General features: G+C 43.3%; 1 protein-coding gene across 1 annotated transcript in view; it reads left to right on the top strand.

Annotated features, from left to right (window-relative positions):
- BMPER (BMP binding endothelial regulator) overlaps positions 1 to 17,160 on the top strand; it is a 230,641-nt gene that overhangs the window by 29,390 nt on the left and 184,091 nt on the right. Inside the window, exon 3 of the mRNA XM_048511883.1 lies at positions 16,913 to 17,012. Coding sequence (XP_048367840.1) covers positions 16,913 to 17,012 — 100 coding nt within the window. The remainder of the gene's footprint in view (positions 1 to 16,912; positions 17,013 to 17,160) is intronic.

Below are 17,160 nucleotides of genomic sequence, written 5' to 3'. Positions count from 1 at the left end.
GGTTTCTCTGCATGGTCGTAGCCTATTAGTTTTTGCTTCTAACTTTTTGCCTGCATCTGTGGCTGGCATCTTCAGAGGTGTGTCATGGTAAGATGTGAGAACGCTGTGGCACGCCTCTGAAAATGCCAGCAAAATGCTAGGAGCAAAAACTACCAGATTATGGCAATACAGCCAGTGGTGGGATCCAAAATTTTTAATAACAGGTTCCGATGGTGGGATTCAAACAGTGGGGCCACCGCACACACGCACCTCCAGTCCCTATTGGGCAGGGAAATTTCTTTAGTAACCCCTTCTCGGCACTCAGAAAAAATTAGTAACCACTTCTAGAGAAGTGGTGAGCACTGGTTGGATCCCACCTCTGAATACAGCCCAGAAAACCCACAACACCCAGTTTATTCTGGCCATGAAAGCCTTCTACCATACCTTGTTCGAGTTTCTACATTTCCCTAATTTTCAATGAAAATCCCAGGACTTTTTAGTGTTATAGACTGAAATTGGATTGACAAGGAGATCTGGGAATTAAAATTCTGCGTAAGGAACCGAGAACTAGGGAATTCTCATTGAACTGAGATTTCCAAGAACCCCATAAATTGGTTGAACACGCTGCTGATCTTGCCTCCGGGCTAATGCTACAGAAGGATTAAGAGAAGGTTGCTGAAGATTTTATCTGTCTTTGTAACCATAAGTGTATTCATGTGTACAGACAGCTCTCTGTGTCCTAGTTAAGATAAACTGTATAAAGTTAAGCTGATTTAATCTTCTGGACCCATCAAAGCAAAAATAAAAATATTCTATCTGAATACTGATGTGGATCAGTCTGCTCTTCTCTTTCTCTGCCTCTCAGGCACGCACACACTCTCTGTCTCAGTATTATAGTACCACAGCAGTGGCCTGCTGACAGGAAAACTCAGATGTGCAACTGAGCACAGGAGAAAATTTGTTTAAGCATCAGGCACTCTGCAGGAAGTGATTGTTTGGCCTGTAGGGAGTGGTGTGAACTGCTTCTACAACTTGGTGGCGGGATGAAAATTTGCAATGAAATGTAGGGGTCTTTGTGCGAGCTCAAACGTTTGCTTTTATTAATGTCTCTTGGGGTCAAAGTGGAATGCCGAAGGGAGTAATTGATGTTGGCAGAGATCCGTTGTAGACAGATCTGTAACACTGTCCTTACTTTGAATCAACCGTGCCCTGCTGCTGTGGCCACCGTGGTCCTTTCAGCCGTCAAGATTCAGGGAGAATTTTGAGGTAGATATAGCAGCGCTTTTGGAGTTATTGCCAGCTGAGATGTAGACACAGAGGAAGGTTGTGTTGGAATTGAAAATTAATGGGATGTTTTTTTTAAAAAGGAAAGATCTGTAGGGTGGGATCAAGCAGAAATCCTGACTAACTGGGCCTCCATAAACAAGGAATTCCCAAAAAATGGGTGCGGCAACTGAAAAGGCCCTGCTATTTTTTTTTAATCATGTGGAATTCCTCCTAGAGTGACAGTATGTGAAGCAGAACCTTCTGGGATAAGGGTTTTTTTTTTTAAAATTCTAGGAAGCTCTTGTGGAAAAAGATGTTTAATGCACTGGGGTTTAAACAGTGGTGGGATTCAAATAACCGGTTCCAGTGGTTGGATTCAAACAATTTAACAACTGGTTGTTTACAAGCACCATTTTAACAACCGGTTCTGCTGAAGTGGTGCGAACCTGCTGAATCCTCCCACTGGGTTTAAATACATGCATCAGTAGCCATATGTTTTGCCCATGTGGCCCATACATGTATAGGGCTTTCTCATGTACAAATAGTATTTTCATGTATGGGACCTTCTCATGTACAAATAATATTTTTTTATATGCAATGTATGTTTTTGTGCACATGAAGCTTATTACTGTGTCCTGCTTGTGTGCATATTACACTTGCTAAAACACTCTGAGAACCGTGATCCCACGTGGTATTCATTGCTATACAGATTGGTGTGTATATGTTGAGAGACAGATTTTTCCAGTTTAATAGAAGAGGCACGGGATGTTTTACATGATAATACTGCAAAACTGTTGAAAACATCTTTTTTTTTTTAAAAAAAGGGGGAAAACTGGAGCAGAATGTAACACTGGAGGTGTCTGGAGAATTAGCATCTGCTCTAGCTGTACAGCCCATTCCTCCTCTGCACCTGATCATCAAACTTTCAGCTCAAAGCTTAGCAAGTCAGGTTATTCTAGAGTGTTCCCCATATTCCCAGAAGAAAGCAAGGCTCCTGTTCCAAGCCACAAGTGTGTTGAAGAAAGCCGTTCTTAGAGCGGTTGATCTTTTATTTTTTAAGCCGAGACGCAATAGGGAATCCTGTCGGAATTTTTGGCAGCTGACCTAAAACTGTGGTTTGGAACCGGTCCCATTCCAGATCTCCGCCAAACATTTTAGAATTTTTTTTTGAAAAGAAATCTTTTCATGTTGGCATTTTATTTTACTGTACCACATGACTTAAGGATTTGATACGATCTGTCATCATAATGGGTTTTTTATACACAGAGCTGTTTGATGGTAGGTAAAATATAGGCCGTGCTTTGGGGATGAATAAGTTATTGGTGAGGTGGGATTCCAGATTAAGCAGCGCTGGAGTCAAGCCTCTTTCTAGCTTGTCTTTCTTGTGAATGAGTTGACATAAGCTTTATTTCCCCAAGAAAAAAGGGGGCTTCATTCAGTAGGACATTTGTGAAAGTAATTGTCTTCTCTCAAGGAGTTCCGCTATCTCCTGGTCATATGTAGAAAGCTGGTTTCTGACTTCCATTTTTTGATTGCATCCGAGTGGCACCTGGGAGTTATCTTAAAACTTAAGCTGAGATGTTGCAGAAAGAAGTGGCTGGGATCTTAGTTACTCCTATGAAGTTCCATTGGACTGAGCCCCTTTCCACACAAACCCCTGAAAAGGTTTGCAAACCGCCCCGTTTGTCCACACTCACCCCCTGAAAAGGGCTTCCTGGCTGCCATTTTGTGGTTGTGCCATTTTTTAAACTTCTTCTTAGATGAAGCTTCAAAGCCTGGTGCTGTGACTCTCTAGGGTTGTGTCTACGTAACTACATAGATATGATCCCTCGGAATAAAAAAAAAAACCTGACAGAAATACAGCGCAGAACAGCCAGTACAAGCACACAAAATGGCGCCAACGAGAAAGTTTGGGGACTGCCGAGAAGCGTGAGAAACATTTTAAAGAGATCTTACAGCAAGTGAAAAGGTTTTCAAAACCTTTTCACAAAAGGAATCTCCAGGTAACAGCATGCAAATAAAACATTTTTCAGGCAGGAAATGAAATATTTTGGGCTACAAACCATGCAGAACTCCGTGGAGGAAACGTTTCATTTTCTTCCTCAAAACTGAGAACAGTAAAAGAAAGGCCAAGGGAACAGGAAGCTGAGAGAAAAGAGAGAAGGACCCAGAGACCCAGTCTTTGGGAAAAAATGGTCCTGAAAAATTAAAAAAGGCAAGGATTTGCGGAGGTGGCAACTGAGAAAAGGAAGAGCCAGCAAGCACTGGATTTTAGGGGAAACATTCAACAGTTCCTTTACATAGGAAGGCTATTCGCTTTGGCAGAAAGAGGGTGGAAGTGAAGTAGCTGGGTTGTGTTGAAAATTAGGGGATAAACCAACTAAGATGTCTTCCTTTATAGGGATGATTTAAAGCTGCGTCTATTAGTTTGAAATAACACTCTCAAAACTTTAGCTGCAGGTCTCTAATAGCAGATGTAATTCTACATGTATCTCCGGGAGGAAGAGCTGAGCAGACTCCCCAGATAAATGGACTAGAACAAAAAAAGCATTATTTTTAGGAAAGTCTGAACCCAACATGAACCCTGAATGATGACCCTGGGTGTTTTGCCAAGTCATTACATGGGAATTGCATCAGATGTGACAGTATTACCCTGGATCAACTTTACTTGATTTAGAAATACCACCCAACACTTATTTCCTTTGCTGCTCACGCACCCACACGTGTGTACATTAGCCATGGTCATCTGGGAAGTTGTCTTGCACAAATCAAGCAGACTGTAAAACTGTCTGCCCAACTTCGATGAACTTCAGTGGGACTTACGCTGGAGAACCTCATAGTGTCCAATGCTTAATTCAAAAAAGTATTCTACCCAAGGACTGGCTGTTATGATCTTTCCCTGTATTTATGTATTTATGCTTTTTTTTAAAAAATCCCAGATGTTAATCCATAAACCATCTGTTTAAAATAACTGTTGACCGTGGTTATAATTACATATTATTTATTGTGAATCTTGGGATCCTATTACAGATTTTGCCTGACTCCTAGGTTTATGATTTATAAAACCGTTTTATGTATTTATGAGCAATATGTCTCTTCTGTGCTGACTGATGCCAAAAGTACACAGTCTTCCTTTTTTAACAAAAAAGGGGAGAGGGAAAACCCTCTCCTTCCTGCCTTATAAAATGTTGGCTTCTGAATGTTGCCATCTGAGGGCCTCCACCCCAGTCAGCACTATGGAATTATCTGAGAGTTTTCAACAGAGTCTGAAACGTGGGGGCAGACTGGCCCTTTAACTTACTGGGGCATTTCCTGGAGGACTGCTGGCAGCCAGTAACAAGCCAAGCCAACTTCAAGTTGCTCTATCAGGACCCTGAAAGCATTTTCTGCTCAGACCACCACGGGTTGGATGTGCGTTAAGTTGCCCCAGGTGCAGGGGCAGCCACTCGGCATGGCTTGCTCCTGGGGTGTTTTAACTTCCCAATCTGCTTTTGTTAGAACACTCTATTTCAGTAGTGGCGAACCTATGGCACGCATGCCAGAGGTGGCACTCAGAGCCCTCTCTGTGGGCACGAGTAAACAGAGTGCCGCCCCGCACACATCTAGGCTGGCCTGGCCCACTGGACTCGATTATTAGCATTAAACCTAGTTTTGGGGAAGCAGTGCAGGTAACCCTGTCAAGCGCTGTTAAATTCCACTGATTTTCATGTGAAGAACTAAAGCGCGATGCTTTACCTGGGAGTAAGCTCGGTTGCTGGCAATGGGGTTGCTTCTGAGTAAACCCTCCTAGGATCGTGATTCACCTGTTGAAAGAGTTGCACGGTTGCTTCAAAGCAAAACCACCAACTACCACCAAGCTTACTCCTGAGTAATGCATGCCTCGAAGCCAACTGTTTTTTCTTAACTAAAACCTCAGTATTCAGGTCAAATTGCCGTGTTGGCACTTTGTGATAAATAAGTGTGTTTTGGGTTGCAATTTGGGCACTCGGTCACGAAAGGTTCGCTATCACTGCTCTATTTGACTCAATATGCATGTGAAGATTTGGAAATCTGTTTATACCTTCTGCTTCTGCTTAACAGGCTAGTTAAATACGTGGTTGGGGAAAGTATTGAAATACACTGTCTCACTGCAGTGCAACATATCTGGTAGAGGATGCATTTATTTGCCCTGATTATTGTTTTCCCTTTCTCTTCTTCTCTTTCTATCTCAAAAATACAGGAAATCAGAAGGTATAGCTACATTTATTGGTGGCGGCTGTGACATTTTGGGAGATGAATTCAAACAAAAACCAAAAGAATGTTTCGTGTTTGAAGTTTTATCTCCTTGCCCTGAGAACTCATACATGGCCTCAGAGGCCTGCATTTTATAACACTAAAGTATAATAGACCAAACAATGATTTACCAACCTACCTCTAATCTGAGAGGGGGGACAGAAAGATGGGAAGAAAGAATAAAATACATAGAAATGTCCTTTTCCCTCCACATCATGTTTTACTAGTCATGACATTTTTAAAGATATAGCCTACATGGTATGAATCATGTTAGACCATAACAGTTTTCAAAGAATATTCTGGAATGGTTTAAGGGTCATATCTAGCCAGAGCAGAAAACAGGCACAATTCCAAAAGGTTTCAGTGGAATTACACATGCTTGTTTTAAGAGATGAATATTCAGCAGGTCTTTGAAGTGCAGTAAAGGAAATGTGATATCTTTTTTGAGCCAACTGTGTGTTGGCAGAGAATCGTGCAAGTTTTCAACCTGTAGAGACTTCTTTATCAGGCAGACTGGAAAGGTAGATGCTTATTTTAGCTGTATTACAAAGCAAAGCTTAGATGAAGCTTTTACTGGTCTGTTTGGTGAGCTCTAGACAGTAAAATAATACATTTATTAAAACCACAATGTGGTATATGAGTGTGTGCGTGTGTTTGACCCACACAGAAGAACTCTTCATCTGGATTATTCGGTGGTTGTGTGCTACTATCAATTGGAGATGCGTTAGGAACCTGGAGGGAGAGATTTTTGGGAACTGATCTGTGGTAGTCAATTGGGACGCCAGCCTCCAGGTGTATTCTGAGGATAACCTGTACAGCTCATCTCCAGTGATCAGTTCCCCTGGAGAAAATGGATGCTTTGGGTGGACTTTATGACATTGTACCCCACCGAGACCCTGTCTTCCATCCCCAAATCTCCAGGGGTTTCCCAACCTGGATCTGGCAACCTTACCCCTGCATTCTCCATCGGTGGCTCAGGGAATGTGGCAACCCTAGTCATCAGTGAGGTAGTTGAGATCTGAGAGGTAACGGTTTGGTAATGAAGGGGAGACATAGGCAGAGGAGGAGTGACTTTGTAAAAGAAACGGGTTTTGAGGAAGACAAGACAGCGAAGAAGGCACTGATATTGTGTGTCAGGAATAATGACTGGACACTGCTTGTGACATCACTGATGCTGGGGAATGCAGGTTTTTTCCTTCCATGAGCCATTTTGTGAGTTTCCTCCTTCTCAGGCTTGGAGTGCTTGGCTACTGTACACCGCAGTATCCTGGGATTTCTTTTGTTATGGTAATTGTGTAAAATGGATGTGAGGAGAATGGTCTAAATGCCTTTAGACCCCAATTGGGAATAGTCAGGGTATAATTCAAGTATAATAAAAGAAATAATCAAGAACAACAAAAGCATAGAATCTCTCCAATGATTATATTGAATAAGCCCGTTTCTGCACAGCACAGTTATACCAGGTTACAATCGGCATCTTGCAATTTGGGACTATTCCTGTGGCCGAATTGTCAAGGGAAGAGAAGATTAGGCCCGCTCAACTTTTAGATGACATGGCCGGAAGTCCAGCCTTTTAGTCAGTCCTTATAGGAATCCTTTTTAGTAATATTGTATGAGCCTTTTATACTTAATTTTTTATCTCTGCTCCAATCATTATATTTTTACTTACTGTATCGCAATTTAGGTGTAACGGGATTCCAAACATAAGTCACTGAAAATTTTTTATATATATATTACTTAATTCCCGCGAACATCCTCTCTGTCAGCAATACAGAATATGTATTATCTCTGACCTGTGTTTTATTGTTGCTGAATTGTGTATTTTTATTTTGTTGTTCTGGTCGTTGACCGTCAATAAATGATTTGGAATTTGGGACTATTTTATCTCGGTACAACGGGTATAATAATAATTCATTATGAAAAAGTTGTATTTTCAATATTACAAAGTTTAGCTTAATATAACATGTTGCCAGTGACTATAAGAGTGTTTCTGGCCAACTAATACACCTCCTTTTGTTTATTACAGAAATATTCAACCTTCCACTTTTTTCTTACCTCTTAGATGACCAACATTTAAAGATCTCTGTGTTACGTTTAGCACGTAATGCAGCAGTTTTCAACCTGTTCTCAAATATTGTAGAAAATAAAGCTATTTATATTTTTAAATTCCACAAATATACCAACTAGTACACATATGTATGCTGACTCGGTTACAAGTGTATTTTATATGGTCAATTGGTAAAAGAAGTTTAGGTCTGATACAAAAGAAAGCATTGTATATCTTTTACTTTTCTTGAAAAGTTGTTTTTTCTGGAAAAAAATCCAGAAAATTTTCCATCTCTAGCAGAGACTGTCTTGTTGTCTAGCTCAACATAAACAAAAAAATGCCTTATGGAGGAAACCTCCTTATAACAGCTGGAGATTTTCTGACCCCCGCTGGTTCAGCTTACGTCCTGTTCATAGGCTCATTCCGCACATGCAAAATAATGCACTTTCACACTGCTTTCAGTGCTCTTTGAAGCTGTGTGGAATGGCAAAATCCACTTGCAAACAGTTGTGAAAGTGGTTTGAAAACGCATTATTTTGTGTGTGCGGAACGGGCCATAGACTGAAAACAGGGACCTGATTTTTTTTGTTATCAGTTTGATAGGTTGTCATTCTGTTTGCAGATGTTTATTCCTTACTAACTTTAGTAATCAGGTTTATTCCTTGCTAACTTTATTCCTTACTAACTACGTAGTTAATGTAGCTGAATTTTTGTGCAGGCCCCTCTCGCATGGCTCGAATGAGTTGCACTATTCTCCTGTGCCTGCTGTTCAACTACTCAGAAAGCAGTTAAATGCAGTTAGATCACTCAGAGATCATTTAAATAAGTCATCAACCTAATGGCTGCATCTCAATAAAATCCTGCTCTTTGGTGTTCAGCTAAGTAGTTCTTAGTGATGCTAATGGCTGATTATCAGTTTCAATCAGCAGCATCTTTGTGCATGCACAGTTTTTGGAAAATCAGATGCAGAGTGGCTCGGCAGGTTTTGTGGCTGCTTGGCACGAATGAAACAGGCTGAGTGTCTGGCTCACGTCTGATTGCTGCCCTTGAATTCCACAGTCATATGTGGCTGAAGAAGAGCAGGATGATTGAAGGATTGGAGCACCTTCCTTATGAGGAGAGGCTGCAGCGTTTGGGACTCTTTAGTTTGGAGAGGAGGCGTCTGAGGAGGGATATGATTGAAGTCTATAAAATTATGCATGGGGTAGAAAATGTTGTCAGAGAGAAATTTTTCTCTCTTTCTCACAATACTAGAACCAGGGGGCAATAATTGAAAATTCTGGGGGGAAGAATTAGGACTAATAAAAGGAAACACTTCTTCACACAACGTGTGATTGGTGTTTGGAATATGCTGCCACAGGAGGTGGTGATGGCCACTAACCTGGATAGCTTTAAAAAGGGCTTGGACAGATTTATGGAGGAGAAGTCGATCTATGGCTACCAATCTTGATCCTCCTTGATCTCAGATTGCAGACCAGGTGCTCAGGAGCAGCAGCAGCAGCAGAAGGCCATTGCTTTCACCTCCTGCATGTAAGCTCCCAAAGGCACCTGGTGGGCCACTGTGAGTAGCAGAGTGCTGGACTAGATGGACTCTGGTCTGATCCAGCAGGCTAGTTCTTATGTTCTTATGTGGCCATACAGCATTTCGATATACATGTACTGTGCTCCATACTGAATCAGCTCTGAATGCAAATGTCTGAAAAAGGATGGCTCTGGTCAGTTTGACAGTGACAGCCGCCTGTTGGGAGGACTGAGGGGTTGACTCCAAAGAGTTTCTGACTGGTGGAGATAGTTAAAAAGAATTTATTAAGAAGGAGGAGGAGAAGGAGGAGTTTGGATTCATATTTATTTCTCTTTCTCTCCTGTAAGGAGACTCAAAGGAGCTTACAATCTCCTTTCTCTTCCCCACCCCCACAGCAAGCACCCTGGTGGTGGGTGAGACAGAGAAAGCTCCAAAGAGCTGTGACTAACCCAAGGTCACCCAGCTGGCATGTGTTGGAGTGCACAAGCTAATCTGGTTCACCAGATAAGCCTCCACAGCTCCAGTGGCAGAGTGGTGAATCAAACCTGGTTCTCCAGATCAGATCCAGATTCCCATGCTCTCAATCACTACAACATGCTAGCTCTCTAAGGCCATCTATGTTTAACCCTTTGCCACTATTCTGGAAATCAGGACTAAATGCCTTTATCATCTGCTGTGTGGGTTCGGATTATCATGCAGAAGCAGTGGAAAGCTTAGGTCTGTTTCTGCTCTTTCAGGTTTTGCCACTTGGGCTAAATTTTATTTTACTACAGGATGCTAATTTGGGTGTGGTGTAATTTGCCTGTGTTTATACCACTTGGCATTGTGCCTCATGAACGCTAGCTGTTGTTAATACAGTTACATTGGTATATGCGTATATAGGTAAGGTGTGCATTCCAAAAGCACAAATCCTCCTTAATTGGGGGGGGGAGGGGGAGGACCCAGAAACCCTTTGATGCTTGTTGGTAATGTTGCTTTGTAATTCTGAGACATTAACAAGAAAATAACAATAAAATATTGTGTTTTCTGCATTGTGCTTGGTTCAAATGTGAGAACAAATCATGGTTCGCCATTAGGCAAATAAGACCGGTGGAATTCTGCCTCCTCCATTGCATGGCTTGATAATAAAAGATTTCCGCATTTATGGCAAACCACATGTTATCACTGTGTCTGAGCCACAAACTCTGTTTGCTTTCTTTCCTACAAACCAGGCTCGCGAAGCAGAATTAAACCTTGTTTTGGATTCTTGGTCTGTAGGACAAAAAACAGGTTCAGACACAGCAGCTGATCCTAATTAGGGTTCTGTGGGTGCAAAGATTTCTGCTCATGGACTGCAATTTCTCCCTCTTCCTTCTTGTGGAAACCTGAAATGCCCCCTAGAAACCTGTTCTGGGATTTCCTGTCCTTTGCAGATCATTTCAGGCCCCCATGGAAGAAGCAGGAGGAAAATCACTCTCCACTAGTGGAAACGCTTCCACCTGCCGGAGTACTAGCTAAGATCCAAGCCACAGTGGCAAACCGTGGTTTGTTTCAAGTTTTGAGGGGGAGGCAAAGGGGGAAGGGAAAGGAATCTCCCAGGCTCATTCACAAAACGACAGCTCAGAAATAAGATCAAATTGTAGTTTATTTTCAACTCGTGTGTGTGTGTGTGTGTGTGTGTGTGTGTGTGTGAAGAGCAGCCTGCCCCCAACTGGTGGTGGCTGCTTGCCATGACTGTGGAAGGTGTGGAGATTTTGCTACCCCCCCTTAGCTGCACTGTGAAAGAGGAAGGAGACAATCTCATGAGAAGCTGGAAGCTCCAACACAGCCCCCTTTACTTGCCAAACTCTTTAAAATGTCCACGAAACCAGTTGATGAAGACTGACAACTCCAAATAGTGTGAGACGGAAATCAGTTTGAGGAGGAGGACCCCAGCAGTCAAGCTCCTCTGCTTTTCTCAGTCAGAGGCCACAAGGGGTAAGGGCTTGAACAGTGGCCAGGATTAGGGAGCGGGGGAGTGCGTGGACATCCTCCCCTGCAATAATGTGCAATCCAGATGTGGCTTGCAGGCCTTCATTCAAATCCCAGTTTGCATTTGTCAAGACAAATATTGGTTTCTATATCTTTTGCTCCCCCACCCCCCATCTTTTACAAAGGGGGTAGTCTTCCCTGCTTGCATTACATTGTAAAAGCAGCACAAAAGATCCGGTCAAGGCTGAGTCACAGTATCGGAGCTCATACAAAACCACTGGGAAGAAAAACTGGCATTAGACGACCAATTTCAAACCATGGTTCTGAATCCTGGTGTGACGTAGTGTTAGTCTTGAACCGGTCACTCACACTAACCTTAATTAATCCAGAGTTTTGGGTGACTTCTGAACTGAGCCTGAGCTTAGATCTAATCTTGAACATAATTGAGCTTTTGAAACTTGCAGCAAAATCTTACACTGAACTATTCTGCTCTCTGATTCATCTTTAAAGTCTGAGCCTCTGGTGGAATTTACTTTTGCAAGAGGGAAGCGGGAAGTGGGCTTGATATTACTGAGTTGATTTTCCACCCCGGTATGTTCTTCCTGCTTAGAAATGCTTAAAGGAAGCTGAGCAGATGAGCAACTGTCCAGGTAAGCCAGATGGATAGTGGTTTGCAACCGTATAGTGGTGTAGCAGAGCCAGAAGAACACAGGAGTGAATCATTTTGACAAGAGGCGCAATTCTGACAGCAGCTGAGCTCAAGAAGTCAAATTCTTCCTGCTCATTCTTCACAGTCACCGTAGTTGAAATAAATGCAGATTTGGCCTGCTAAAGGGGATCATGAATCATAGTGTATAACAAAACAGATACTGACTGCAGAAGGCGTAAGACCGAGTGTGAGAGATGGGAGGGCTTCCCCCTGCCTTTAAAAAAGTCCAAGAGGCTCACATATAGTAAAAACTTCAACCTCTGCTTCCAAAGTGCCTTGGCTCAGATCATAGGAAACAGGGAAACAAAGAGCAGAGTCTCTTTGTAGCTCTGTTTTATGACTGACGTACTTCTTTTCCTTTGATTTCCCGCTCCTTTTGGGCTGTGTAATTATAGCATGTGGTCTCCTCAGGTGGACGGGGGCAGCCAGTAATTATAGGAGGGACATGCTGCAGAGCCCCCCCCCCCCAATGCTCTGTTGAAAGGAGGACTTTCCAGAAGTAAAATTTTATTCCTCAAAATTAAATGGTTCAAAGCCAGAGTGAAGCTGAATGGCAGGGGAGACTAAAAAGAGGGCTTGGTATCTTCACTGTGGAATTTAGAGCCAGTGTGGTGTAGTCATCAAACGCAGGTGGTTCTTCATCCCCCATTTAATCCTTACAACAATCACCCTCAAGGGGGGTGAGGGAGGGAAGGGAGGGAGGGGTAGCATGCAAGGGAGTGGAGGGGAGGGGCTCCGGCATCTGGATATGGCCCAACCCACCGTAGCGAAGGGAGGGGAGAGAGGGGGAGGGGTGGCATGCAAGGGAGGGGAGAACTTATTTATTTATTTAATTAAATTTATAACCTGCCCTCTCCAACTGAACTTGGGCTCAGGGTGGGGGCAGTACCAGGTTTGATTCCCCACTTCTCCACACGAGAAGTGGACACTTATCTGGTCAACTGGATTTGTTTCCCTGGTCCCAGAAGTGTATCTAACTTAAATGGTGCCTGGGGCAAGTCTGGGCACCATGCCTCTTCCCACCGCTGTGCCCTACCCCCTCTCTACATGGAGGTTAGGTGTAGTGTTGGCCCCATGCCAACCTCCACTTGGAGGAGGAAGCAGCAGGGGCCCATTGCTTTGGAGCCTTTAGATTTGTACTGTTGGCTGTGCCCCCCCCCAACTCCAACTCCAGTCAGATGTTGCTTGGGGGGTGGAGGCGGAAACAACAGTACAAAGCTAGAGGGACTGAGTGCTGCCGGTTTTAGTTTGAACTCTACTGAGGCCAGACTCTGATCTACCTCTAAGCTGCACTTTGCACTTAGAGCTGTATCTGAGCCTGGCCTCAGCCAGCCTCAAATGGGCCCTTGGTGCTCCTATCTCCACATGCAGATCAAGTGTGACACACCCAGCTTCCAATTTGGAGATGGAGGCAGGGCGAACTTGGCTGGCCTCGTTCGCAGTCTCCAAGTGGAGATTGTGAATGGGGCCAGTCAGACTCTCTGGCCTTCAACTGTGCTGAACAGGAAGTTCCCAACTGGGGCACAGCTGGGGGTGGATGAGGCATGGCTGCAAAATGCACCCCCCAGAATTGGGACTCGAAACTCTCCTGCGCTCCCTAGATATGCTACTTCCTGCTCCATCACATGAAGCCTGCTGGGTGACAGTTCTCTCAGAACCCTCTCAGCCCCACCTACCTCACAAGGTGTCTGTTGTGGGGTGGGGGGAGGGAAAGGAGTTTTTAAGCTGCCTTGAGGAGAGAAAGGTGGGATATAACTCCAAACTCCTCCTCCTCCTCTTCCTCCTCCTCCTTTGTTTATGAACAGAGTTGTTTCAGTCCCTTATCTTTGTCATCAGGCTTCCTTTACTGGAAGCCAGCTGTGAAATGTTTTTGAAACTCTTTCCAGGATTTATATTATGATATCCCAAGATGTCATAGATTACACAGGGATGGGCAATCTTTGCAGCCTGAGGCCACTGTGGAATATTATAGCATTCACTGGTTGGAAATCTATAGCTGATTTGAAATAAATGGGAAAGAGCATCCACCAAAAGAACTGATCAGCACCTCAGAACAATATGAACCAGGAAATCCCCCTTTCAGACCTCATTTTCAAAAACTCATCTGATGCCCTTATGCATCCCAAGTTCCTGCGAATGGGAATCCCCTGCTCCCAGTGGGCTTTGCCTTTCACTGCTCATCTGGGCCACTGGAGAAAAATAAAGAAGAAAATAGATGGGTGGTGCCCAGTGTTAGAATATGCTGTTGTCAATGCTAGTCGTTTGGGAAGTGATGTCAGAGCATTACTGGAGATGGTCTGGCATTTGGGGAAAGCCTTATCGTTAAACCATAGAGTTTTGCCCAATGCTACAGCATCCTGAGTGATGTACTGACATCACTTCTGATCACACAGGAAGTGACACCAGCATGTTTTGGTGAAGTTCTTGGCAGTTGCCAGCCTTGTCCATGCTTTGTAGGGGCTTCTGTGCAGCATGAGAAATAAATTCTCCCCCAGTTCATGGATGGTTAGGTCAGGTAATTGAATGACATGAGAGAGGGAGGCATGTCCAGTGGTGGGATACAAAAATTTTAATAACATGTTCCGATGGTGGTGGGATTCAAACAGTGGCACCGCCGCACACACGCACCTCCAGTCCCTATTGGGCAGGGAGGTTGCTTTAGTAACCCCTTCTCGGCACTCAGAAAAAAATGAGTAACCACTTATAGAGAAGTGGTGAGAACTGGTTGGATCCCACCTCTGGGCATGTCCCTATAAAACTGTATAACATGCACATGCAAGAAATAACCTCAGTAACATGGACTTAATAAGCATCAAATGGTGTAAGACTTGCTTGATCTGTGTGTGTGTGTTAAGTGCTGTTGAATTGTTTCCAAATTATGGCAACACTATGAATTAATGACCTCCAGAATGTCCTATCGTTAACAGCCTGGTTCAGGTCTTACAAGTTGAGAGCCATGGCTTACTTTATAGTCATAGAGTCAATCCACCTCATGTTGGGTCTTCCTGTTTTCTTGCTGCCATCAACCTTTCCTAGGATTATTGACTACTCCAGTGACTCTTGTCTTCTCAGAATGTGACCAAAGTATGATAGCCTCAGTTTAGTCATTTGAGTCAGCATGGTGTAGTGGTAAAGAGCAGGTGCACTCTAATCTGGGGAACCGATTTTGATTCCCCGCTCTGCCACTTGAGCTGGGTGAACCAGATTAGCCTGTGCACTCCAACACATACCAGCTGGGTGACCTTGGGCTCGTCACAATTCTTCGGAACTCTTTCAGCCCCACCTACCTCACAGGGTGTTTGTTGTGAGGGGGGAAGGGAAAGGAGATTGTAAGCCCCTTTGAGTCTCCTACAGGAGAGAAAGGGGGGATATAAATCCAAACACTCTCTCTCTCTCCTCCTCCTCCTCCTCCTCCTCCTCCTCCTCCTCCTCCTCCTCCTCCTCCTCGAGTTCAGGGTTGATTTGATCCAGAACCCACTAATTTGCCTTTTTGGCAGTCCATGATGTCTATACAACACTCCTCCAACACCACATTCCAAATGATGCTTGATTTGCTCACTCTTTATTTAGATGATGGTTTGCCAACTACCATGTAGCTGCTAAAGGTCTGTGGGAAAGAAGAAAACTGAAACTCTTTCTGGATTGAATAAAACTGCTTATGTCCAGTTGCACTGAACTTTACTATTTGAGCATGGCCTGTTGAATTGTACTTTGCATATGAATACGTGAAAAGAAACCAAACGATCAGGCTTAAACTGTTTGTAAACAACCAAACCAATAGATGAAAAATTTGTTCCCACCCATGACTGGCAAACAAAATGTAGATGCTTTTGGAGATCACAATCCTAGGACCTGATTAGATGATCCAAAAGTGCAAAGCTTTTAAATTCTGGGGCTTAAAACATTATTTAATGTACCCAAATTTGTTCAGCCTTTTCTGGAGGGATACAAAGTAGAAGCATGGAGAAATTGCTCCCATGCTGCTATGGCAATGCGCAGAGCATTCAGCTATGGTGAAGTACAGATACGAGAACATTTGCAGGGTTGTTTGATATGCAAGGGACAAAGTTAACAACATTAAAGCAAGAGATTTAAATGATTCATCTACTACTGATTTCAATTGGATTTAATCATTCTTAATGTTGGCGACACTGTGTCCTTGGTTGATAGTTTTTTTTTTAAAAAAAGAATGAAGTTCATTCAAGCCACCTTTGTCTTTATTTAGGTTGGAAATTTAGACTTCATTTTTTTAACTTGCTGTAATATGCAGACCTGTTGAACAGTCATAGCCAAATATTTTTGTTCGCGTAAGGAAGTCCTGGGCCAGGTATTCTAATAGTTTCAGCTACAGTTTACATAAATATTATCATTTCTACAGTATACCAAAAAGTAACGTTAGCATGAAACGAGTCACATGTTTCCTTTGGCATAACTTTATCTTGGTCCAGTCTCTTTTTCAGAGCAGCTTCTGCTCCCCCATCTCCCTAATTTTTCACTCCCTTCTGTTCTATATGGTGTCACAAGGGAAATATTCTGTCGATTTGCGTGAAGTGGTAATAATGTCCTCTCTGTATCCCAAAGAGCTCTTTTCAAGCTGTGGAAAGATTTTCTCAAGCTAACTTTGGTCGTTTCCGCACGATGAAAATATCCTGGGTTGAGCAAGAAAAATATCCCTGTGCAACCGAGAAGTTCGCATGGTTCCTGGTCCTGAAGTGGGTTTGCCTCGTGGTACTTCCCTCATTCCAGGGTATTAAAAAATCGCCATTTGATGATTCTTTTTAAAAATTGCGGGCTGAACCTGCTACAGTGCCAACACCAATTGGGAGCAGAACCAGTTTATTTTCCCCACCCAGCCGCCTGATCTCCCCATCTGACGTTCAGAATGTGGGACACCGGGCATGCTCAGATATGCTTGCAATGTAAATACAGAAGTTCCGGGCTCATGTGACACAATCTGGAACATTTTATCCTGGTCCTCACTGGATTCCTTCAAAAAACAGGAAGCCGTGTGAATGGAAAAACCAGGATAAAACAGAGAAGCCAGTGGTACACAGGTATAATTCTGCCATGTGGAAATGACCTTCATTTTGCTTTTCTGAAATGGCAAAAAATGAATGCTGGTGGTAGTCTTTGCTTTCAATGGGCACTTTGCCTTTTCTTCCCCTAGAACAAGGAAGTGACCTGCAAACGAGAGAAGTGTCCGCTGCTATCCAAGGAGTGTGCCCTGGTCGTTAAGCAGAGAGGAACGTGCTGTGAGCGATGTAAAGGTGCAGTGATCCAAATATTTCTCTCTCATATTAATTTTTGGAAGTAATTAATTATGGGGTGTGTGGATTTGTCAGAATTAAAAAAATCAAATAAGCAAGAGTCTTGTGACCCTTTAAAAGCCAACAACTTTGTATTCCAGCATCAGCT

Source organism: Sphaerodactylus townsendi, linkage group LG11, assembly GCF_021028975.2.
Source record: "Sphaerodactylus townsendi isolate TG3544 linkage group LG11, MPM_Stown_v2.3, whole genome shotgun sequence".
Lineage (NCBI taxonomy): Eukaryota > Metazoa > Chordata > Lepidosauria > Squamata > Sphaerodactylidae > Sphaerodactylus > Sphaerodactylus townsendi.
This window is presented reverse-complemented; position numbering and strand designations above follow the sequence as displayed.